We start from the raw sequence: 24,953 nt of genomic DNA on the forward strand, positions 1-24,953 counted from the left end.
GAACCCCAGGATCATGACCTGAGCTGAAGGAAGATGCTTAACCGACTGAGCCACCCAGGCGCCCCTAGTCAGATCTTCTGAATACAAATCTTGGATGATTTCTGTTGCCACATCACAGCTTTCCCTCCCCCCACCCTACCTTATTCCCTTTTATTCAACGAAGTCTAAGGAGTATCCAAGCATGTATGGCAGGCACTGTACTAGCTGCTGAACATCTAAAAAGATGAAAAATACATAGGCTCTGCCTTCAAGGAGTTCATAGTCACTGAGAGAAAAAAATATATGGAGTCAGGTAACGTAAAGGATGTCACAAGGCCAGTGACAGAGACAAGCACAGGATATTCTGAGAAGACCCCCTACATAGAGGAGGAAAGAGGCTCTGAGAAGTTTCCAGATGAGCTGACACTTGCCTTCAACCTCGACAGACACACATGGTAGGTAGTGGGGAAAGCATGAGTATCCTCTGGATCAGAGCAGTGATTCCCAAATATGCAGCCACCAGAAGAGCTTGTAAAAACAGATTGCTGAGTCCCACCCCCATTTCTGAGACCCAAGAATTCGCATCTCTAACAAGTTCCCTGAAGTAGAGCAGAGCAAAGAGGCAGGGTTGGTAAGAGATGAAAAGGCAGCAGTGAATAGGAGGCGGATCCTGGGCACAATTTTACGCCGGTTCAAGGAGAGGAGGTTCTACTCTAAAAGCCACTGAGGGGCAGGGATGGAATGGGGAGAGGTGGGCTGAAGAGGTTAGTCTGCTCAAATTTGCTGTGAAAGAAGATGGCTCTTTTTGACTGCAACCAAGAAAACAACACAAATCCTGCTGAAAAGTGATGAGGCTTGAACAAAGGCATCTGTGATAGGAAGAGAGCTTAAAGGAAGAGGTTTATGCTGTAGGTTCTGTAAACCTGATGATGGCATGGCTATGGAAGACATGGGGAAGAAACGTGAAGCGTGGGAAGCTGGATGGTACCACCAGATGGGCGAACAAAGAGGGAGGGAAGATTTCAAAGATGCCCCACCCCCATAGTAAAGGTGGAGTAGGTTTCTTCAGATGGGAAATCCTCGAGCATACCTAAAAATCAAAAAAGGTAACCATAACCATAGGAAGAGAAGGATGGAGATGTGGCAGAGCAAGAGAATGCCTCTCAGGGCAAGTTTCCAGCCCAGACAGAGACGGTGGGGTCACGGGCACCATGGATGGCTCGACTTCGAAGGGGGAGATCCCCGTCATCCTCTGGGGTTGTCAGAAAGGAGGCGGGAATGGGTGTGGAATTAGGCACATCTCTGAACAAAGATGGTACAAGGAGATCTCATCCATATCCTAAATTTCTTGACAGGAAAGAAGGGAAGGGGGGCGCCTGGGTGGTTCAGTCGGTTAAGAGTCCAACTCAATTTTGACTCAGGTCATGTTCTCAGAGTCCAGAGATCGAGCCTGTGCAGGGCTCCATGCTCAACACACTCAGCAGGGAGTCTGCTTGAGATTCTCTCTCTCCCTCTCCCTCTGACCTCCCTCCTGTGCTCTCTCTCTCTCAAATAAATAAATCTTAAAAAAAAAAAAGAGAGAGAGAAGAAAGGAAGGTTCTAGTTGCTGAGGTTAAAGGCTGTGCGCCAGCTGACATTCAGTTCCACAGTCTCTGAAGGATGAACAAGAGGCTATCTGTGGGTAAGTACTAGAACGCTGACGGTGTAAGAATGTTATTCCACTTAAACTTCATGACAAATTTTCGTCTTCTTTTTTAAAAAAACATTACTTATTTATTTGACAGACAGAGAGTGCACAAGCAGGGGGGAGGGGCAGAGGGAGAGGCAGACTCCGTGCTGAGCAGGGAGCCCGATGCAGGACTCGATCCGGACCTGAGATCATGACCTGAGCCAAAGGCAGACGCTTAACCGACTGAGTCACCCAGGCGCCCCAGCTTTCGTCTTTCTTATGTTATTCCTCCCCCAGCCATACGTTATGCCAGCTGTGATCATAAGAATACAAACTCACGTCAAAGAAAGCTTTGGAAAATACAAAGTACTGTTTGTATGTTCAGAATTACTACTAACAAAACTTGATTCAAACGTGAATTTATGATGCAGCTATTGATTCTCCGATACCTTTTGCAGAGCCTCTTCTGTTTTTTCAGGGTTTGTTTTTAGGGCTTGAGAAGCATCATACATAGGGATCGGCATAAATCTCAATGTATAGTTCCTAGAAAAAGGAGAAGGTAATGTTTATTTGAAAATAACATCCTACTACCTCTATTCAGCACTCTTTTAAAATCCAGAGACAGCTGCCAGTGTGTCTTAGAAGATTCGAAACCCACAGCCTATCTTCGAGCCCTAGGTTACAGGTCCGCCCGGGCACCTGCGGCTGCCCATGCTGGCTTCTAACGGCGACACGCCTGGAGGGCATCTTGTTTTGTTGTTTTCAAACCCAGATTTTCAAACTGGGGCCGGAAAGCTGACCCGAGAGAAAGGCGAGGAGGGAAGTCCAGCATCCAGCTGCTCTTGGGTTTTAGTCACCAAAGGAGCCCCACAGTGACTACGTGTGACAGCCAGGCCCAAACCCAGAAAATGAAACCAAAACATCTGCCTGCAAGGCAAAGACAGGGGCATCCACAAAAACAGTCTGTTCAGGCTCTGCGCCCCTTTCAACAAGGAGGCCCCAGAGTAGCCACTGTCTTGAGAAAAGCTGCTTCCCACGGGCTTCCCGCCTGGCTCAGCACCTTGACCTCTGCAGGTCCTGGGGGCCCGCTCTCACACACAGCCCACGTCCACACTGCCTTCAGCTCCCAGTGAAGCAACTGGTGGAAAACTGTGTCCCCGTATTACCTCCTGCTGCCAACCAGCTGGTGAGACACAGAAGGGCAGGGGGGAGTCATCTTTGCATGAGGCAAACAGCTCGGAACTCTGAAAGTGCGCCCTGGCCTTGGACCCCACCCCTGGCTCCTGCTCCCAGACCACACACTCGCCCTGGAGACACCTCCTCTCTCCCACCCCAAACCCATCTGCCCTTTGCTACCGCATGGCACCCAGGAAGATTGACCTTTTGAGCCACGTGGTGACAAGTGGGGTCCCCTAGCGCACTGGGATCCCACAGTGGGTCACCTTGCAAACACTAAGCAACACTCACGGTGTGATTCTTGTGGAAGAGTAAATTAACAACTCATTCCCAAATAAGGTACTAATCATGCAGGATGAATACAAAAAGAAGTAACCATCTTAATAATAGCCGTCATCTGTACGGTTGTTATCTAATGGGGGGAAAAAAACGTCTTTCGGTCCAACTTAAGGGTGGTTTAATGCAAAATAATGTGCAAAGACAAAGGCTGTTATTTCCTGACTTCAATCTTTTACCTTGGCTTTGTTTTAGCAGAATTGTTTGATTTGGTTTCAGAGGGGCCAGCCAACTGAAATGAAGAGACAATGCATCTATTTTGCAGCCGTGAGGATTTTCCTTGGCCTCGTCCAGTGATGATCATGCTGCAGACCAGCATACTTTATTTAAACCAAATGTGACTTTGGGCCACTGGCATCATGGAGCACGGCGTACAGAAGAGACTGTAAGCCGGGTAGCCCTACCATCAATCTGGAAATGTTGAGTACCGGGTGTACAGGCTCTTGGGCTTCCCACAAAGACCAGTGTGGGCTGTTAGCAGTCTACAGCAGAGGCAACTGTGCTGTTCGCACCTAAATGTAGCTATTTGTAAACAAATGTTTCCATTCCAGGGTTTCCTGGCGCAATGGGAGTAATTATAGGTGGAAGGCTCCGGGAGAGGTGGAGCAAGTTGCCTTGTCCATATTTAGTGACGGTCTGTGGGGGCTGCGATCATAGGCTCCTGACTAAGTCAGAACCCTGGGATTTAGAACTGGAAGCCACTTAGGGATCTCACTCTGTAAAAGAAGAATTAATCAGAAAGGTGTGATGCTTTGCTCAAGAGGACAGGCTTGCTGGTGACAGAGCCGGGGACTGAATGGAGGGCTCTTTTTTCCAGGCCTAGGGTTTTATCCATGATACCATGCTGGGCATGAGAGCTCCACCTAGGAGGCCTCACGCATGAAGGGAATCTGGGAAAAAACACCAATAATGAGCATTCCCCGATCCCTTCCCCAGGGGACCAGCTTCTATGCTACTAGCCCCTTATTTCCCACCCACATTTTGTAACCTCTCATTTCTAATGCTGTAAACCTGCTTTGATCATTTCTGCCTTCAGAATACAATATGAGGACTAAAGAGCTCAAAAAGAACCAGGATTTCTAGAATTTCTTCCAGCCATCTTCCTATTATTGCCTCGTTTTGTTTACCAGGGAAGTAAATTTGACAATAAACAATAATTGCAGGCTTTAGTTACTATGGTAATAAAGAAAGCCTCTGACAGCAGTAAGTTAGCCTGCCATCCATCGATTTCAGGTTTATTGTCTGGAGCTCAGCTTTCTTCTCTTCACTGTATTCAGAGTTGTCATAATGGGCAAAAAAGGCAAGACCTGATGGGAAGAGAATGTGAAACCATAAGGAAAAGCCAGGTGACCATCGTGTGGTGTGGCCCCTCCACCATGATCTCATTTTATCCTCACGATGATGGTGCATCTCTGCCCTCGTGGACAGACTAAGAAACTCACGCCAGAACAACGTCCATGTTTTCCCGGGTCCCATGGCTGGGTAGCATTGGTAGCAGATCTTCTGGATCCAAATTCACTGCTACCTCCATCATACCACAGGTAAAACAGACACCATTGGTTCCTTTGTATTTTTCCAGAAAGAAGTCCCAATTAAAACTTACTTTTCCATAGCAACAGCTATATCCTGAAAGCCTTGTGCGGTAATGTTGTTCTTGTCCCATATGACAGTCCTGTCGGAAAACCAAGTCACATAAATGATCAGACATTTGGGGATGGAGAAAATGATTCCCCTACTGAAGATGAATCTCTTGTAGAAAACATCATCCAGGTATTTTAGCACGACAGGCAAGGAATAACATCAACTTAGTTTTAGACACAGCAAGGATGAGCATTTCCTCCAACATTACATTCTTAACCCATTTACTGCTCACATAGTACAAAAAAATCACAATAAAAGCCACAGCATACTCATTAACGTGCCATGATGTTACCTGATGCTTTGCAGCCAGAAAACTCTAAAACCTGATTTCTCTGATATTCTCTCAACATATTCTCCAAATAGTATTCTAGTAGTCATGTCTGAAGCTAGAGCTGTTTGTAAAAGATGCTAAAGAATCCCTTGTCCAGCACGAAGAAGTTCAGGTCCTGAGACTTTTTGGTCCATCCTAAGTAACTAAAAGGAGTCTGTCTTCTGTTTTCATCATTGCCCTGACATGGTATGATCAGCCATCCCAGAAAGTTCTCACTCTGCTGGTAAACCCTTGGTTTCCATAAATAGACGTTGTTTACTTTTTAAACACAATCTATTTTGGAAGAAAAGTACTATTTCACTTTCAGAATGTGAACACTTCAGAGGTATTTTGGTGTCTGTCAATTCACCTGCCACATGAAGCAGCTTTTATTTGTCTGATCCAAGAATCACACCTCTAAATGCTTTCCCTTCCTGATCTCAAGGACTTTCTTTACATACACTCTGACCTTCAGAGAGATTATTGCAGTTTTTGGCTTCAGTGTAGACAGAAAGTTCAGGAGGGCAAGGGAAGTATCCAGAAACATCAAGAAAGAGCCCCTTGAAGAGCAATGTGAATTAAATATTCATTTACCAGACTGCTGGACTTGGGAGCAACTGGATCTCTCTGAAGGATGGATGGTAATGTGGTCCTTAATAACAGTGGTTACCAAGTAGCCAGTCCCTAAGAAAAGCCACACTTGGGAAACACTACAAGTGGTTGAAAACCACTACACAGAATAGTTAGCACCCAGCATGAACTTGCCTTTAACCAAGGCACCTCCTGCATCCCTGGGGTTTTAAGTCCTTATATTGGCAGCAGTGGGGGAGGGGAGGTGACGGGCTCACAGCCAAGGACAGGGAAGGCCCTCGTGTTGGACCTTCCGTCTTCCTGGCTCTGCTCACTGCCCCTCCCCTCACAGCTGCCAACACCGTGAAACAGGACACTGCCTAGTTCTCAGTTGGGTTTCATGCCACAGTGAAAATCTGTAAGACAACAGCTCACGGGAATCACAATGTCTAACTTTGGGACGCCCCCTGCCATCCCCAGGATTTTGACAAAAGACTTGAAACAATCACCGGCTCTCCAATGCTGGGGGGCCTGAATCTCTCCCAGAGCTTTCTAGGGCCCTCCTTAGGGCAAGCATCCTCGTCTCAGGGCCGAGCGCCTGACCCGCATACCTGAGCTTGGTGTTGATCTGCAGGGCTTTGGCCAGCATCTTCGCTCCCATGTCCCCCATCCCGTTCCCACTGATGTCCACTTTGGTCAGAGAGGTGTTGCTTCCCAGGGCATTGATGAGGATGGTGACCTCGGTCTTGAGTTTTGAGTCGGCCAGGGACAAGGACTGCAGGGGCTGAGGAGGGAACAAGGGGCAGCAAGCAGTGACATGAGCTGGTGGAAGCAGCCTCCGCCCACCATGACCCGTTTCATGGAGAATCACCAGGGAGGTGCCCGCTGCACACATCCAGAGCGTCTCGTTTTGAAACTCTGGTTCAAAAACAGAGCCAGTTTTTGATGAATGGGACCCGAAGGTTCTGGATACACACGGAGAGCTTGGGTTTCAGTGCTGAACACTGGCCACCGCTCTCCTAAGGGAAGGGGTGGAAGGACACCTGAAGTGGCGGGTGCCAGCTCTTTTAAAGTGGAGGACAGGAAGGGGCGACTGGGGGGCTCAGTCGTTAAGCGCCTGCCTTCCACTCAGGTCATAGTCCCAGGGTCCTGGGATCGAGCCCCGCATCGGGCTCCCGGCTCAGCCTGCTTCTCCCTCTCCCATTCCCCCTGCTTGTGTTCCTTCTCTCGCTGTGTCTCTCTCTGTCAAATAAGTTTTTAAAAATCTTTAAAAAAAAAAAAAAAACTGCAGGATAGGAAGAAATAAATAAGAAGAGTACATGAAATTTCCGAGCTTCTATACAGCTATGCTATCCCTTTTTACCCATTCTATTTTTATGCAAGGTGAAATGACATCTTAAAATACTAGCAAAGGACAAATGCAAAATAAAAGCCAGCCAAGATTAATAATAGCTGACATTTACTGAACGCATACTATCCTTAACCACCGTTCCAGCTTTTTATATGTATTAATCATAGAAACCCCCAACACTTATGTGTTATATACTCGGTATTGTTATCCCCATCTCTCCCAAATGAGACACAGAAAGGCTAAGTGACTCAACCGAGGTCACATGGTTAGAAAGTTGCAGAACGGAATGGATTTTGTGCTCTGGGCCCCTCGTAGCTTATCCTTGATCCTTTTAATGATCGCCCTCTGTTTTATCTTAGAAGTACCAATCAGAACACACGTAATTTTTTAAAAAAGAGAAAAAGTCAAACGTCTGTGACTTTTTTATTGCCATAAGCTGGATGGTGAATCCAAACCAGCTCGCTTGCTGTCCATTTCAGCCAGGGATTGAAGACCCCGTGGCCCAGAGGCAGGTTCTGTCTGGCCCCAAAAAACTTGTTTATGCCTCCGGACCAGCCCCGTAGGCATCTGAATTGGCAATTCCTGAGTTCAGCCAGAACGGAATTAATGAAGCGGGGAGAATTCTAGAACCTGAAACAATGCGGCCCCAACCGTCAGAACTCAGTCTTCCCTGGGGGGTCTGGATGTCTTCCGGGTTGCTTCAGGTGGTCTTGAGTGGCCCAGCCATACTACACAGTTCTAGATGCTTATTCCATAAGCAGGCTTACATTACAGGGAGGAGGACATGGCAGCTAGAGCCATCTACGCTCCACCAGGGCCCATGGCATCCGGGCTCTCGAGATGTACCTGGAGACGCTGCGTGGCGTCTGTCTGTACCCACTCAACCACCCGACGTTGAGCTGTTCAAGGTGCATCTGCCAAAAGGCTACAGAAGGTGGGATGGGGGCGCTGATGGCTTTAAGACTCAGTTATCCACAAGCAGCCTCATGCGTGTGACTACAGTTTGACCAAGTGACCACACTCACTGTCCTTACTGTCCAAATCTGGCCATGCTTTCTAAACCTAATACAGCTACGGTAAAATCAAAAGGTAATCTATTAACGTGAATCAAATTTCTAAAATGAAACGGCCTGGTAAATGCTAGGGCACTGAGCACCAGAAAGCCTGCATATGTTTAGACGCAGGCAGCTTTAGGGAGGTTGCGTTAATGTTAAAATCCCGCACTCAAGGAAATGGGAAAAAAACTAAACTAAAAGGCTTCAGCCTCGGGAACCTTAATGTTTTAAATGAAAACAAATGCAGTGTTCCTTTAATAAAAAGCTCTAATCACATCTCTCACCATTTCAATAATCTCTATTCAATTACTACAAAAATGATATATATTACGGCTGCTTCCTCATTCTGGAAAGCTGCCAAGTCTCCAAGCTAGCAAGCACCGGATTCCAGTACTATATTCAAACTCGAATACACCCCAGTTAACACTTAAACATAATAGGTAGAGTCATTAATGCGAACAGAAGAGCCTGAATCGCATGCATATTTATAAGGTCATCCCTTCCTGATTTACTGAACTTCCACGCAATATTACTATTTGAAATCTTACTATTTCTTTTCATAGCTGAACATGCTTAATCTGAGAATCTGCCTCCTTGCTACCGGCACTCCCAGGAGAAATACGTTCCCTTCCACTGGTTACGACACGGGCTTGTGTGTAACACTTCAAAACAAGATTCCCTGGCATCTCGGCCCCTCCGCGTACTGTCCCAGGGCTCCAGTCACAGCGGCCTGACAAACACGGTCTGTAGTTGAAAGTGACATTGGAGCCCCGGGCATCTAGGTTTTCCAACCAAATATAACATGCAACACGAGGCGAAGATAGTGTTCCACGGGCCGTCAAAGAACAGGCTCCTATAAACACAAGGTCAGAACGTACAAAGCAAGAGATGATTTTATATATGGAAAAACCTTTAAAAAATAAAATAAAAAGACAGCCCGATCGTGTCAGTTATTGGTGGAATTTTTAGAGTCGCAAGACTCAGCTCCTAATCATTCTGAATTGTTTTGCACATTACTAATTCAGAAGTAGGAAAAAAATAGAAGGTAATTGCTTTCTGAAAAAGCCACCTACTTTTCAGTGACATGAACATAAAGAGCTTTCTTTCCCTGTATATTATTAGCGGCAAACTTGTAACTTGACAGAATTCACATTTACATAGCAAACTTTCCCACCTGCAAATATGTTTTGAGGTGTGTTTTAAATATCAAGATTGTTTTTAAGTGAGAGACTTTCGGAATTACAGAAACAGAAGACCCTCATGTAATAAGCAAAACATGAAATTTTAAAATCTATTTTTCATAAAATGTAAATTTTCCTAAAATATGCACTAAGAAACAAGTATTTGGGGATGAATATCAAATGGGATTCTGCAATATAAGCTTCCTCAATCTTTTAAAACTGGGCCAAGACTGTGAATTCAGAAACTCAAAGCAAGGTGGTGTAAAGTCAAATTAAATATGCAAAACTGTGTCAATTCTGATTTATGCCCCTAATTTTAATAACCCAGTAAAAAAGTAACAAAACAAGGTGTTACCAAATGAGGACAAAGAGAAGTGCCCATATTCATTAAATAATAATGAGTTTCATTTCTAGTCCATAGGTTGGAAATTATATCCACACAACAAAGAGGCAGGACAGCCGAATTTTCTCGCACCCTCCAGGTTAGAGCCACACAGAGAGGTGTGGGCAAGGAGAAGCAAGGAAAAGTTCCAGTCTCCACCTCTCCTGGCCCTTTAGCTTGCTCAGAAAAGTTAGCTTACAGTCCTAATAGAATTTGCTACTATCCTGTATGAACTCAAGAGGGAAAATGACACTTTTAAAAATGTGTCCTATCTCACATGATTCATAGAGGAAATCACTCTTACGACCTACAAAGTAGCTATCACAAAACATTAATAATGTGAGTCCTTTGTCGTAGGAATACATGTTGATTTGGGTTTTAGGAACCGTAAAAGCTGGTTGGTGGCCAAACAGGACCAAAATAAGTAATGGACAAACTCTTAAAGAGCATCAGTAAAATGTAAGGTACAAAATTTAAGATACACTGGGTTTAAGTTAAAGGAATTGACAGCAGAGTGCTTCTTGCTTTGTCCATAAAGTATCTTTTTCTTAGGGCGCCTGGGTGGCAGAGTCAGTTAAGCATCCGACTCTTGGTTTTGGCTTAGGTCATGATCTCAGGGTCATGAGATCCAGCCCCGAATCCAGCTTCTCGTTGTGCGCAGAGTCTGCTTGAAATTCTCTCTCCTTCTCCCTCTGCCCCTCCTCTTCATGCTCTCTCTTTCTCTAAAATAAATCTTTAAAATATGTATCTTTTTTCTTTTTCTAATGCACCTTAAAGGGCAGCAAAATAGGATACTATTTAAAATTAAATTTCTTTACCCAGAACCAAGTCTTGGCCAGGAGCAACTGAAGGGAATAAAACTAGAAGAAGGACACTAGAGCTCTAGAAGCAATTTAAGATGGGCGACCAACCTTCTTAGGCTTTTGTAATTCTGCATAATTACTAGACGAAATTCAAATTAGCAATATGATGTTGCCCAGCATGATGTAAGGTCAGAAAGTCAACTAGATTGAAAAAAATTCATGCTTGCAGATTAGTGCATTCACTGAAGTTAGGAAGTAGTAAGTCTTATTAAAAGATGGGCTTATAAGTCAATTTATACTTCTTTTAATCTTTTAGTTACAATCTTCCTTTAATTAGTAATGAGTTGAAATGAAGAGTAAGCAATTTTAAATACATTTAACTGTACTAAAGCATAAATATCTAGTTCATTAAAAAAACAATAGAAATGGTGTATATAGATAAAATTATCTGAAAGTGTAGCAACATTAACTCGGTAGAAACAATACTCACCGATTCTTCATCTTGAATCATCTGCACTAAGTTGTCCAACACAGGTGTCAGATTTCTAAAGAGATTTTAAAGATGTGGACAGTGGAATCAAATCAAAAGCTTTCACGAGGTTGCTTATTTTCATCATTGTCATATAAAAAAAATTTAAAGCTCTTACTTGGATTTCATATTATTAAAATTTTTGCCTAATGCCAGGTGTTGTATTGATCTGTTTTTACTGAGCCACACTATTAAGGTGGATAGGTCAGATTCTAAACCTGGAAAGAATCAGAGTAAGCAGATAATCAAAACACACATGTATAAATAAATTCTCAGCTGGAACACAATTAAGCAAAGGTGACATGAACTTGGATGACTTTCTCTACCGTCCCGAGGGCCCTGGGATTCTAATCTTTCATTTTCAAAGGAATTTTTTGCTCTCTTTTCATGTCCTATTATTTCACAGGGATAAACTCATTCTCTCAGCAAGGAACGGGGAAAGGATGAGTCTCATCTCTGCCCACAATTGTATAAGAGAAGATCCTAACATCCCGTTTGCTGGTAGGTAACTGCAGTTGCCAATGCAAACTAAACAGGCTCCTACTCACATGCTACTGTAATTGGCAGAAATGAAGCTAATGAAACACGTTTCTGAGTAAATACACAAGGATTTTATTTTATTATCACCAAGAATGCAAAAGGTCAGATCAAGATCATTATCGATGTTCTGATGAGGATTTTTTTTTTTAACTGACTTCTTTTCTTGCGTTTTTGGCCATGGTATCAACTTAGTAAGACTTTTGGTATTGACTTATTCCATAAATAAATTCTGTTAAAACTTAACAGCCCTACTGGTCAAGAAGTGAGATAACACGTTCATTAAGGTGTTGTCTAGGTTGAGCTTTCTATTTTCCCCTTACTAACTTGCTTCAAATAATATTTCTGTTTCTTTTCTGTTTCTGACTTACCGTTATCAGAGATATCTAAGCTGGTGATGTTGTGGATTTCGGCGATGCAGCCTTCTAATACTTGTGCGCCTCCTGATCTCAGCTGGAGAAACACAAACCACACACAAGGTGAAGCGGTCACCTACTGGACGTGGAACCAAAAAATACTAAAAGCAGGAGATACAGTCTCCGACTTGGTGCCAAAGAACGAGTGAACGCTTATCAACTCCATAGCTACCATCAATGGTAAAGAGCCAATCACTAGTTATTGCTACTGTTTCCCATAGCACCAAACTCTGGAAATTGCTAGAAAAAGAAACAGAAGATGGAGACTATACTCTCTGTCAGCATGGGGAATGCAGCTTCTCTCAGCCCACAAGAACTGTCTTCATTTCTGACTTTTGGAAACCTAGCAATTCCCTTTTACACATGGGAAACTGGTATGGATTTTGTTTGATTATTCCAGATTTCAGGGTAGAACTCCACCAAGTAGCAGCAAAACAATCAAAGGAGACAATGAAGATGAAGTGTTGTTGACTGTCATCCACGTCGTGAAGGACCCAGCCCGCCTTCCCACCGAAACAGTGTGCAGTCTCACGTTTACAAAGTAAACAGCGAAAGGTGATTATTAAATGATTTGTATAAACTCATCGAGCCACAGAAGAAAAAGATGTTAGATCAATTTAAAATATTATTATGGTTGCCTTGTAGCAAAACTAATTCTCATTCCATGACCTCATTTACTTAAAGAGACAGGCAACCTATAAAACTCAATACTTTGCATCTTTTCCCATAAAACCAAAAGCATTATCTACAGAGGTCAGAGTATCTTTTTATTCTCCACTCAGCAACTATTTGAGTTCCTACCATATGTAAAGGATTGTAAAGGATGCAAATTTCCTGAGCTATGGCCCCTTTGATCAGCTAACTTACTATTTAATAAGGGAAAGAAACTATCATTTATTGGGAACCTATTATGTACCAAGGGAACATAGTACTTCTCTATTGATATAAGAAAATTAAAATGTATCTAAATTTCTATACCAAGTGTAAAATGCAAAATGCTACTCCCTAGAACTTGTGCAAGTTCTGATGTAAGAATTTAAAGAATCCTTAGTTCACTATTTTAGATGCAATATTTTTATGGTACCCGGAACCAAAACCTGCCAATTTCCCTGGCTCCTTGGGTGTTAAGCAGTTTTGGGATTGCTCTTTATTCAGGAGTATTTCAGTTAAGGTATTTAAATTCAGCCTTCCCTACTTTCTATGGTGACAGCAGATTACTCTGGGGGACCCGAAGTGAACTCTAAAGGGGAGTGTCACACAGAGACACACCTGCCCAGGAGGCTGGTCTACACACTCCAGGGAAACCAAGACCAATTAACCCCACAGCTGAGGGGCTTATAACCCAATGTGTGGAGCAACTGCCAAGAATCAGCAGGTATTTTACTACACGTGGTTGTATTCCCAGGTGCTCTCGAGCTTACCCACATGCCCCAAACCCAGCTTTATCACATCATCTCTAGACTCGCCCCGGCAGATGCTACTCGAAGTGTGGTCCATGGACAGGTGGCAGTCTGCAAAGTTCACTACTGGTCTTAGGTAAAAAAAGTACAGAAATTGACTATAAATATTTTAGAAACCTTAGTAATAATAATTTTAGGTCTGTTGCATCTAATAACAAAAAATGAGGGCTTATATTGTTTATGTCTTTTTAAATCTTTTTTTATATATTTTTGCAAAAGTATTGGTTTATGATGAAATGGAAGTACAAAAAAAAAATAACAACCAGGTTTTCACTGCAAATAGTTTTAAGAAGCACGACTTCAGATCACAGCTTGTTAATACTTGAAGAAGTGAATGTATATTCAGACTACTTCAAAGTTAAAGCAAAAAATACTTCAAGCAAACACTTCAAAGAAACATAATTTGATATTCTGAGCATGAAAAATGACACTTCTGAGAAGATAAACGTAAGTGCCTAAGTCTCCACAATTTGATTATTTGCTGTTAGTGATGTCTCTGTTGAGAAGTAAAATTTCTACAAGAAAATCTCTACTTATTATTATCAAGTACAGTAAAAATATTCCATTTACAGATATGGAAAATATAGGTGACATTAATTGCTCAATTCTGCTTATTTTACAAATACTCTTGACTGCTAATATTTGTAGCATATACCCATAAAACTAACATTTTCCAATAGCTAAAAAACAATCAAATATATCCACAGACCCTATTTTGATTCATAAAGTACTTACACAGTGGCCAAGCTAAGGAAAGCCCAAGGAGAAAAAAATGAAAACACGTTATCAGCGGTAAACAGAACAGAGAAGCTGAAGCCTTTATCAATACACCATGTAAAAAAGCAAGAGTCAGAAAAACACTTCCAACTAAAATCTGCTCCCAAAACCCAAATCAAAAATTTAACTAAGAAGATAACTGATCCTCAGTTACCAAGAACATTCAATTGAATTCACAGGTTATTAAATGCCTAAAACTCGCCCAAAGCTAAACCTTTCCCCAAACAATAAAAGCTCTTCCATTATTGTAAATGAAAATCCTTTTAAATGAATTTGCATAGAGTAGAATTTGCATGTGTCCACGTGTGTGTGTAAAACTGTTTTTTAAATTACCCTCATTTGGATCCCACACACTAACATCATTTAAAAGAAAGCAAGATCAAAGAGGAGTCAATGTGACTGAATCACTGAATACTTTTCGAAAAGTTAAAAAATAAACTCACATTTCTTTCCACAGAGAAGTGTCCTCTCACTCGAGAACGGTGGAACATTTCAGACGTTACTCATAGTTCTAAGTGAACAGTTGCCTCTAATACTCAAAGAGCCATAATGGGGACAAGAGAAACAGGAAAACTAAAATCTAGACTGAACTTTTATTTGGAAAATTCATTTGCCTTTAGGGCACACCTGGGGGCTCAGTCAGTTGAGCATCCGACTCTTGATTTCAGCTCAGGTCAGGATCAGGGCGCCCACCGGGAACCTGACCCGCAGGGGGGACTATAGTTCGGAACCCCCCCACACACACACAGCACACCTGCCTTCGCGCCTCAAAGCTGGGTGAACCACTGTCAAGTCAGACGGAATTGCCTCAGAAGTTCCTATTCGCTTGCAGCAATGTCCTACTCGTTACAAATTTTAGTATCCGGGGCTCCTCCTCCTACGCATCATCAAAGCATCTTGCCATGAACTGTGGAATGAGTTTGTGCCACTGTGGAACGGGAAGTTTCTCCTTAAAAGAATTAACTCCACACCCAGACCTACACCTAATTCTCAGCTGTAATTAGCCTTTGAGTCTCTGATGAAGCCTCGGGGATTTTGCTCTCTCACTTGGAAGGAGAGCGACGTGGAAGAGTTCAGTTGCAGCACTTACCTACTCTCCTGAAGTAGGACTGTGAAAAAGATGTCTCAACACAGGCCAAAATGACAGACCCACGGCCTCCCTTCGGGTAGACAGGTACGTGGGGAGAATACATCCGCGTGCCAATTTCACTACTACCATATAAAACAGGTCGGAAATGCTTCTTTTGGAACTAACCTAGAGCGCAATGGAACGCATTTCTTTGAACATCCACACGGATGCTGAATCCTTACCCTTTGAGAGTGAATTAGGATCGGCCACAGGCCATTCACAGACAAGTTGGGCCATAGAGGGTGATATGGTTTTGTGTTGGCAATCAGGTATGACTATAAATGGATGAGACTAATTGTTCTTGAAAGATTTAAAATAGCTTTGAAGGCAATTCCCAAAAAGTGCTTCAGAAAAGGCAGAATATTTATATGGCTTCTAAATAAAAATTTTTCAGGGGGCGCCTGGGTGGCTCAGATGGTTAAGCGTCTGCCTTCGGCTCAGGTCATGATCCCAGGGTCCTGGGATCGAATCCCACATCGGGCTCCCTGCTCCTTGGGAGCCTGCTTCTCCCTCTGCCTCTCTCTCTCTCTCTGTCTCTCATGAATAAATAAATAAAATCTTAAAAAAAAAAATTATAAAAAAAAACAAAACAAAACAAATGCTGAGGACCTGTGATGAGCATCCTTAGGATTTATTTAAAAAAAAAAAAAAAATTTTTTTTTTCAGAAAGACCGTACTGACCCATGCTGTGAATTCTGACATTCAAAATTAGGCTTCGCTGTAGTAATCCTCTTCCCTCCCAATTATGGCCCACATGTGCCGGGCTCAGCACGGTGCCAAATACTGTCTCGCAAACTGTTAAAATCTCCATTCCACAGGTGAGAACCAAAGGCTGAAGGAAGGCAAGCCAAGTGGCTGAGCCAGGTTTCAGAGGGCGCCTTTCTGATTCCAAAGTACCCACCCTTTGCAATGACCCCCTTTTGTCTCCCATGACTACTTGTAATCCCATGTAGACACTTAAAAACACTCAAGGGCGCCTGGGTGGCTCAGTCGTTAAGCGTCTGCCTTCAGCTCAGGTCATGACCCCAGGGTCCTGGGATTGAGCCCCGCATCAGGCTCCCTGCTCGGCAGGAAGCCTGCTTTTCCCTCTCCCACTCTCCCTGCTTGTGTTTCCTCTCTCTCTGTGTCTCTCTCTATCAAATAAATAAAATCTAAAAAAAAAAACACTCAAGTATAGTTGACACACAGTGTTACAACTGTTTCAGGTGTATAATATAGTGACTCAACAATTCTATACATTAAATGCTCACAAAGATAAGTGTGGTCACCATCTGACACCCTACAACGTTATTACAATACCATTGATCATATCTCCTTTTCCATCTCTATAAACGATTCTGACTTGAAAGTTACTTTCCTCTCTCCTCCCGATAAACTCAACCACCTTAGATGATGGCCTTTTATCTTCTGTAACACCCATACAAACCTGATTTTAAAACTAACCAGTGGCAAGTAGTTATTCTGTAAATAAAAGGAACTATTTACTTATAAATATACAAAGGCTTCACGGTATTTCACACACACAGAGGGGATTGTATCTACGAGGGCTAAAGACAGAATGAACAGAAAAAAACAGACACATGCATGATTTAAACTTCCAAGTCAGCGAAAGATTTTTTCTGAGAGCACTACCTAAACTCTGAAGTGTCAAATCATTAAAAGGGTTAGCAGTTAATACTCAAATGGCCAAGCATTCTACAAAGATAATATCATAACCCCTTATACCTTTACCGGAGAGATTTACTCTATCGTGGAGAGGAGCAAAGTGAAACCTAGTTAGATTTGGACACCCATCTGTAAGAAGAAAAATGTGATAAGACGCCTTAACTTAGAAAAATAATTTGGTGTTTCACCAATTTCCACGAGCAGCAACATAAGGTGACTTTATAAGTGTGGCCCCTGGGACTGTGATTCAAGCATTAAGATGGTGGGAGAACATGGCACCAAGGGAGTCCGGAGGGTCCCCATCTCTCAGCAGTACCGCTGCATCATAGAATCCATAAACGAATGGCCAAAAGGAAGTTGTAATTATCACCATCGTAATGGCCAACCCTACCATCAGAGAGCAATCATTTCATCTGGATTTCTGCCTTAGTAAGAAAAAAATTATAAAGGGAAAGTCTAGTAGCCATTGGGGGGAACCATATGAAATTGCCAACAGCCTGCCATTTCTGACCTACAAAAATGTCAATTTTATCAGTTCGCCAAATAGAACTGTCTTTGAAAGTTATTCCCAGTTGGATCACAAAGGAGTTTAAAGAACAAGCTACACAGTGATATAACACGGTCTTCTTTGGGGATATATGGCACCTGACAACTTGAGAAGAAAATATCTAATCATACTTGATGTTCTAATAATTACCTATATAATTAACAACAATCAGGAAAGCATACTTTCATCATGACTCTGCCATTAGTAAGCCGGATTATTTCAGCTTCTTTAGAACTCGCTTTCTTCATTTGTAAGTATGGGAACCAGATGATCACTTACGTCCCTTCATTTTGATCACAGAATTAAACAGAAGATGTTGTACTGAGAGCAGTCACTATATTTAATGAGGAAAGTGAAACATCTGGGTCATTCAGTAGTGTCAGATAGTAGAACAATCAAGTTTATACCAATTTGCTTTTTTTGATAGAATAACCCTTCCTATCCCCATTCTTCTTACTGCTCCCCCCATACAAAAGTTTTTACTACTGCCAGGTCCCGTAAGAAAGTATTAGTAAGCAATTAATTCGTATTTCCAGACTCGGTTTCTATTATATGATCTGTCTTTATAAATAAAAGAACACTGGGGGCGCCTGGGTGGCTCAGTCAGTTAAGCGTCCAATTCTTGATTTTGGCTCAGGTCATGATCTCAGGGTTGTGAGATCAAGTCCCACGTTGGGCTCTGTGCTCAGCACAGAGTCTGCTTGAGATTCTCTTTCCCCCTCTCTCTGCCCCTCCAGTTGTGCTCTCTCTAAAATAAATATATAAATCTTATTTAAAAAAAAAAAAAAACAGTGATTTACACATGAAAATTTGACAGTGCACTTTTTTAGGGGTTTTGTGGGGTTTTTTTGTTGTTGTTCCTTTTGGCTTTTCTTTTTTCCAAACAAAATGACTAGGTAAATCACACACAGTTGGTATTAACCCCAGCTCAAAATTAAAAAAAAAAAAAATTCCTGCACTAACAATTTACATGGTATGATTTCAAACTTGTCAGTTTCTAGAATTTTCAGAGAGGTAAAGCATCAATCTTCAATATTTAGTGTTAGGCTTGGTATCTGGCATTCTGTTAGGAGCTAAGGGAAACACAAAATGAGTAAGACACAAATAGTATCTTCCGGCAAGTTACAGCCTAGCAGGGAGAGCACATAGGAGCTAATCAAACAGTTGCGCAGGACACCCCATGGGTCACTGTCCAAATGCACGTCACCATCATTAAGTACCAGACAATCAGAAAAGAACAAGATCGCCAAGGGCTGAAGCAGTCAGGGGGGAAATTCTACAGACAGATAAGCAACAAAAGCAAAGAACCCTTACGTGCCCCAGATGCCCCAGGAAGCACTTTGCAAAGAAGAACTCCTCTAAACCCTGTAAGGAGCCACTGGGAAGGGCACTAACACTGCTCCATTTTGCAGATGCAGACATTGAGGTTTTGCAGTCTTGTCTAATTCATGCGGGACCGCATAGCTAGTAAAGACCAAACTCGGATCGAACCCTAGCAGTCTGATGCAGGCATGGAGGAGACTGGACTTGAGCCAGATCCTCGGAGAGGGAAGCCTTGGGGAAGAGGGACATGGCAAGTGTGTGGCAGGAGGAGAGAACAGTGGGCAGAAAGGCCCAGGAGCAGGAATGAAGGGACATCACCTCCAGCCCCAGGAAGAAGGAACCACGTACGACGTGCTGAGTAAAGTCAGGCTCTGAAGGGGCCCTGTGGCTTGTACCTGGGTCTTTTCTTACTGGTCTCCACACAGACTGAAAGTCTCAAGACTAAAAGTTCAGGTACCCTCTAAAATGCAGAGGCTCTTAGTCTCAAATTATCTTGGTGTTCTTTGATAGGAAGGGTCTGGAATTGCTGTAATTTTGAGAAGCATCTTAATTTTCCTGTTTTAAATCGAGACATTAAAAAATAAGGCGAATGACAAGACAGTAATTCTCTTGCACACACTCTGAATCCAAGTCAGGTTACACGCATCTGTCCCCTGCAAGGGACATAGAACATTGCATTTTTCATAACGGTAAAGCTAGTCTATGGCTTTTATATCTCGAGGCTTCATCATAAAATACTTAAGCAACTGGCACGAAGAATGAATAAAAAACAAACAAACCCCAAGTCATTAAAAACACACTTGAATGCTTTCTGAACGGCGTTCTGTGGCTGTTTGTAGATAAAACTTGCAAAATACAGAACATCAGAAACTTCTATAAAATGTGTGTTTTTCTGCTTCATTTATACCCTCTGGATTCACAGCATCACACTTTTTCCAGGAAAGAGGCAAAGCAATTTTGAGGCTATCATAATCTCTTCCATCCCGTAGTCTGAACGTGTTCTTACCTCACAATTGCTGAGATCAAGAGAAACCCCCTTCAAGTTATGATTGCAAGCCAGGCCCAGCAACAGCGCTCTGGGGGAGAAAACACACACATTAGACACAGATTCCATAGGCTGCACCGAAATACGTTCACATGCTGAATAAAGCCCAGAAAAGGTCAAGCACCAAGCACCATGTCAGGTTTTAGAATGCCAACTGCATTTCTTCCTCCCAGACACAGTGAGAACTGACGCTGTAACATTCTTCTGTCTGACTCAGAGCAGGCCCATTCCGAACGCCGGGATCGCTATTCCTACGCAAATAAACCAACAGTACCCCTAACTGCACACTGAAATTAAACAATGTTCATCACAGATCAATTCCCACCTGCATCTGCCTGAGAACACCTTTAATATCGTTTAGAAAATTATGAGGCAATTGTTATTAGAGTAGCAAAGTCAGACTGGTTTTCCCTAAGGAATAGGTTATGAGGGAGTCAGGCTCCGCTGTATCCAGGACCAGAAATTACAGTCTATGGAGAGGGTGTTTTTGGTTTTTTTTTTTCCCAGCATCTACAGCAGAGGTAGGAAGACAAGAGCATGGGAGATAAGGCCCAAGTCCGGAGTCCGAGCCCAGGATCCTGCCTGTCTGTCCAGCTATGACAGGCTGGTCTCGGGGCAAAGCACATCACCACCATGAAGAGGCATGTTCTGGTCTGCATGCTGAGGAGACTGGACTAATCATGTGGCTTGCATCTCTAAGACAATGAATCGGTTCCACCTGCTCAAGTCAGTCCCATAAAGTCTAAGACCCTTCGGCAGGCTTCACGCAACAATTTGACCCAGGCACACACATCCATCAATCACGCTGAAGGGATCACAGACCTCAACCGGGCCCGGGGAGGAACACACAGGTGAGCACCAGAGGGCTCCTGCTGTTGGGCAAGGGCGACGCGCGTGTGTGTGTGTGTGTGTGTGTGTGTGTTTGCGTGCACACACCACTGTAAGACAGGCAGACAGGAGGGAGTACTGGGGGGGTGGGGGTGGACCCAAAGCATCAGCTCCTCGGGGAACTACTGGTTCTCAGCGTTCCCATATTCTCCACCTCGTATACTCCACAAATACTGCGGGGTGAGAGTGAGGTGGGAAGGCACCTCCTTCACACCAGTCTCTGGGATCCCCCCTGCCGGGGACTCTGGCCTCATCCACCCACTGAGCGAGAGAGCTCCCACGGTGCGCGTGGGGCCCGCGAGCTGGGCTGCTTCCAGGGAAGAGTGCTGGAGGCGGGTAGCGCCTTTCTTCTCATTCCTTCAACCCAGTTCACCAGTCCCTTCTTCCTCAAAACACAGGCCGATGAGAAAGGCTGGGCAGACCTCATCTGTGTGCATGCTCCTGTTTTATTACTTATTAAATTGCTTCTCTTTCCCCAACAAGGGCTTCCCCCCCTTTCCTTCTTGGAGGCAGTATTGAGCCGCCGAAAGCGCCTGGGGCATGGAGAACCCAAATGCCAGCGCCGAGGTCCTGGCTCTGTACCCGCAGTGGGTGGCTCCCAGGACGTCACACATCACTTTTCTCTGTCTCGGGTGCTCATCAGCAAGATGGGACAGTCAGCACATTCCCAAAGAGGTCCCTTCGAGTTCTCATATGTGCTGAGTGTCTAGAACCCAGCCACGCACTCTATTCTTACAATGCTTCCATGGAAGGGACATTCTTCCTGCTCGCCTGACAGGTAGATTAAGGCCAAGGAAACAATAGTGTGCTTTCAGATATTTAAGGACGGTACAGAAAACCAGTGATGAAGATATAACAGCTCCTGAGACTGGCAAATACAAAGATCCCAAAGCAACCGTAAAACAAAACCAAAGGGAACAATGACGAAGCCTAGCTCGCACCGGGGAAAGCTCCACGGCAGGAAGCGCTGTTACTCTTCACGCAGTGATGGAAAATGGCCTTAACGATTGTCCTCTCCAATCCTCCATCATTACTGCAACACTGGTTAAGAGAAGAATGTGCATTTCATTTCGCCAGGTCTGGATATGTGATGCTAGTTAGCATTTTTGAGAAGCTCATGCAATAGGTTTCTTAAAAATACTCAGCCCAGGAGACGGGGAGAAGGGGGGCCATGTGACAGGGAGCAAGGAAGGGCACAAGGAAGCAGGGACGGGGAAGAAAGCGAAAGCGCCAGCATGAGTAGTAAATAGGACCTCGGGCCTCGCTCTGAGTGACGCAGAAGCAAGGAGCATCCTCAGGACGCACGAGAACCACACTGAAGATTTTAGGAAACACAAGGAACAATGTCACCATGTTCTTTACTAAAACCCCTGTGGCCTGATAAGTCTGCAAGGAAAAAGCACAGCTATGAAGTAAGCGGTCATAGTCTTTCATTGTTTTTGAAGAAGCCCCAGATTGTGGGAGACTTCTGCAGAACACGGTGATGCCCAAACTTAGAAGGTTTCTCTCAAAAGCATTTGCATTGCTTTAGCATATTCTCTTATGGCTGCTGACCTCCAACCCCTCAACAAGTGAGGGTCTCCGTCCGCCCCTCTTGGTGTCGGGGAAGGTGGTGGGGCAGGCACATCGGGAGCCTAGTGGCCGCTGGTGGGCACCACGATGTGCCTCCCAGAACCCCCTCAGCAGTCAGTCCTCCTCTGGGGTGTGACCTCGGTCAAAGAAACATGCCTCGCCCAGGCCACATCCTTCCAGAGGCAGACTATACCAAGGACCGATCGACATGGGGTAGAAAATCCGAGTCTCTGTCCCCTACACGCTATGCTCCATCTCAAAGTCTGCTTCCTGAGAAACCCGACCTGTGACCGTGAGTTTGGGCAAATTACTGAGCTTCTGGGGCCTCCATTTCCTCAACTCCAGACTAGGAATCACAACACCTGCTCACAACTGCTATCAACATCGAAGTGGGAGCCTTTTCCCTCATGTTAAGATTTTTATTAAGTGAAACACAGAGCTAAGAGATTACTGACAGGACACTATTAAATATTCACATAAATAACAGCAGGTCACAAGATTTAACAATTACAAAATAACTTTGAGGCATAATTTTTATCAGTAAGTCTCTATAATAAACAGTACAGTAAAATCCAGTGTTGTGGTGGTGTGGAATATTCTATAAAATCACTAATGCTAATCAGTGAAGAGCTACTCTGTATTTCACAGGATCAAGAACACTGTAAGAATTGGAATACTGTGCACCTGTCAGTAACTTTTGAATAAGCAGATCTCTTATCGGTACACTGAGGGCAAGGATCAAGTCTGGATCTGCTTTCCACCCAGTGCCCTCCTCATATCTGGCACATTGTAAATGCACAATAACTATTAGCTGAATAAATGAATGAAGTAAATATGACTAAACTATAATGGATCCCCCTTTAGAATACTGATTCTGAAGTTAGTTTGATTGATATCCACACAAACAGCCTCATCATGAGACTTTTACTATCTGAGCTGTTACATCTACAGACCTCTAATACATTAACTCAATGTTTAAAAATGAAAAGGCCTGCCATACACCATCGGATTTCTTTCTTAGCACTTGACTAGATCTACTGTCCTTAAAGACATCCATTGTTTTGGTCTTATGGTGCCATATGAGATACTGCAATCAATTTCACACCTCTCAAAAAGAAGAAAGCAAGTCACAAATTAGATAAAGATTAATTTTCTAGTAAAATGAATAGCAGACACTGATTTTAACATGTCATACAAATTATAAGGGAAAAATTAAATGCTGATTTACATGCCAACTAGGGAAAGGAGAAATCTGTGCATGCATTTGGGAGCATGCGACCTGTACACATTTGTAACTACCTGGAAATATGTTTTTTAGACTTGTAGAGAATTTGATTCTATGGCCCTTCTGATTATTTCTGGCAATGGTGAATAGAAACTTCAAGGATGACAAATTATCCTCAAACTTTATTTTAAAGAGTTTAACTTCACCGCTAGGGATATTAACCCATTAACTAAGTTGACTGCCAAGTAAACATACCAAACAGACAGCTTCTACTGACCTAAGTAATTCAGGAACTAAAGCATCTAAAACTGATTCTGTTGCATACACACTGTGTACAGAGTTTATTATGGTTAGGAGAAATATGGAGAAGAAATATTGACTAGAACACACACATGAAAATACCTAAAGTGGGCTGAACAGAGGTTAACATAAAGTCAGTGGTACCTGGGAACACAACTTTTACAGATCAGTGACAACTGCCAAGGTCACAACCCAAAGAAAGATTTTTTTTTTTTTCCATAGAAGATGCAATAATATCAATAGTGCACAATGTACTCAAAAAAGAATGTGATTTCCTTTTGTGCCCCAAAGTGAGAAAGGCATTTTCATCTGCTTGGCCTGCTTTAGGATTACGTGTCTTCTTCTTCCCTTCCCTCAAGCACATTCATAATAACAAACTGAATGTTAAAAGCTCTGGAGAAAATGAATTAACGACTCACTTTAACGGCTCAGGAGACAGTTTTGTGCCTGAAAGGTTGAGCTGCATCAGAGACAGAGAGCTACTGAAGAACTGTTTGAAGGACGGGGGTACTTCTTTTCCTTTCCTGAAAAACAAAACACAAGAGTCCTACCACGAGCAGTTATACTTGGGGTTGGGTACCCCACTTCCAGACTAGCAAAATTACCTGTTGGTTATTCAGACACTGGGGAAAAAAAATCCAGGAATCCATTACATTTTCAGTAGAAATTTAAAGGTAAAAAGAAACAAAATGTCTGGAAGCTAAATAAATCCAATACCATCAAAGGAACAATGCAAGAGAAGTTAAGACATTTAAGTCCTTAAAACCACTGCTATTCTTTGTAGCCAATGATCTCAAAACGTGTTTTACCCATAGATCTCCTTGTTTGAATTTTTAAGAAATTGGGAGGTCAAAGAGGATGTCTATTTCTCACAATTTAATGAGCTTTCCCTCTGGGTGGCACTGAATACTAAGGATCGTTACGTGCACTTGGCAAAACTCTCAGACGCAGCCTGTCTCAGATGCAACAAGATGTGACCTAATGGCGAACTCAGGAACAACACAGAAAGTCTGACTGGCATGAAGCCTGCGTGGCAAAGATCCTGCTCAGCTCCTACATCCATAGGGCAAATCTAATCATTTCAGGC

At 43.2% G+C, this 24,953-nt stretch overlaps 1 protein-coding gene across 6 annotated transcripts in view; it reads right to left on the reverse strand.

Annotated features, from left to right (window-relative positions):
* The window catches only part of CARMIL1 (capping protein regulator and myosin 1 linker 1), a 307,660-nt gene that overhangs the window by 96,897 nt on the left and 185,810 nt on the right, over positions 1-24,953 (reverse strand). For all 6 annotated transcript variants that reach the window (XM_064597073.1, XM_064597072.1, XM_064597074.1 and 3 more), the window contains exons 16-23: positions 24,286-24,390; positions 19,843-19,912; positions 11,891-11,972; positions 11,101-11,200; positions 10,944-10,998; positions 6,293-6,465; positions 4,764-4,832; positions 2,098-2,191 (exon numbers count right to left, since the gene is read on the reverse strand). In XM_064597073.1, the coding sequence (XP_064453143.1) occupies positions 2,098-2,191; positions 4,764-4,832; positions 6,293-6,465; positions 10,944-10,998; positions 11,101-11,200; positions 11,891-11,972; positions 19,843-19,912; positions 24,286-24,390 (748 nt within the window). The remainder of the gene's footprint in view (positions 1-2,097; positions 2,192-4,763; positions 4,833-6,292; positions 6,466-10,943; positions 10,999-11,100; positions 11,201-11,890; positions 11,973-19,842; positions 19,913-24,285; positions 24,391-24,953) is intronic.

The sequence above is a fragment of the Mirounga angustirostris genome, unplaced genomic scaffold, assembly GCF_029215605.1.
Source record: "Mirounga angustirostris isolate CCGP_5_RB_7025 unplaced genomic scaffold, mMirAng1.0.hap1 SCAF_8, whole genome shotgun sequence".
NCBI classification, from domain to species: domain Eukaryota; kingdom Metazoa; phylum Chordata; class Mammalia; order Carnivora; family Phocidae; genus Mirounga; species Mirounga angustirostris.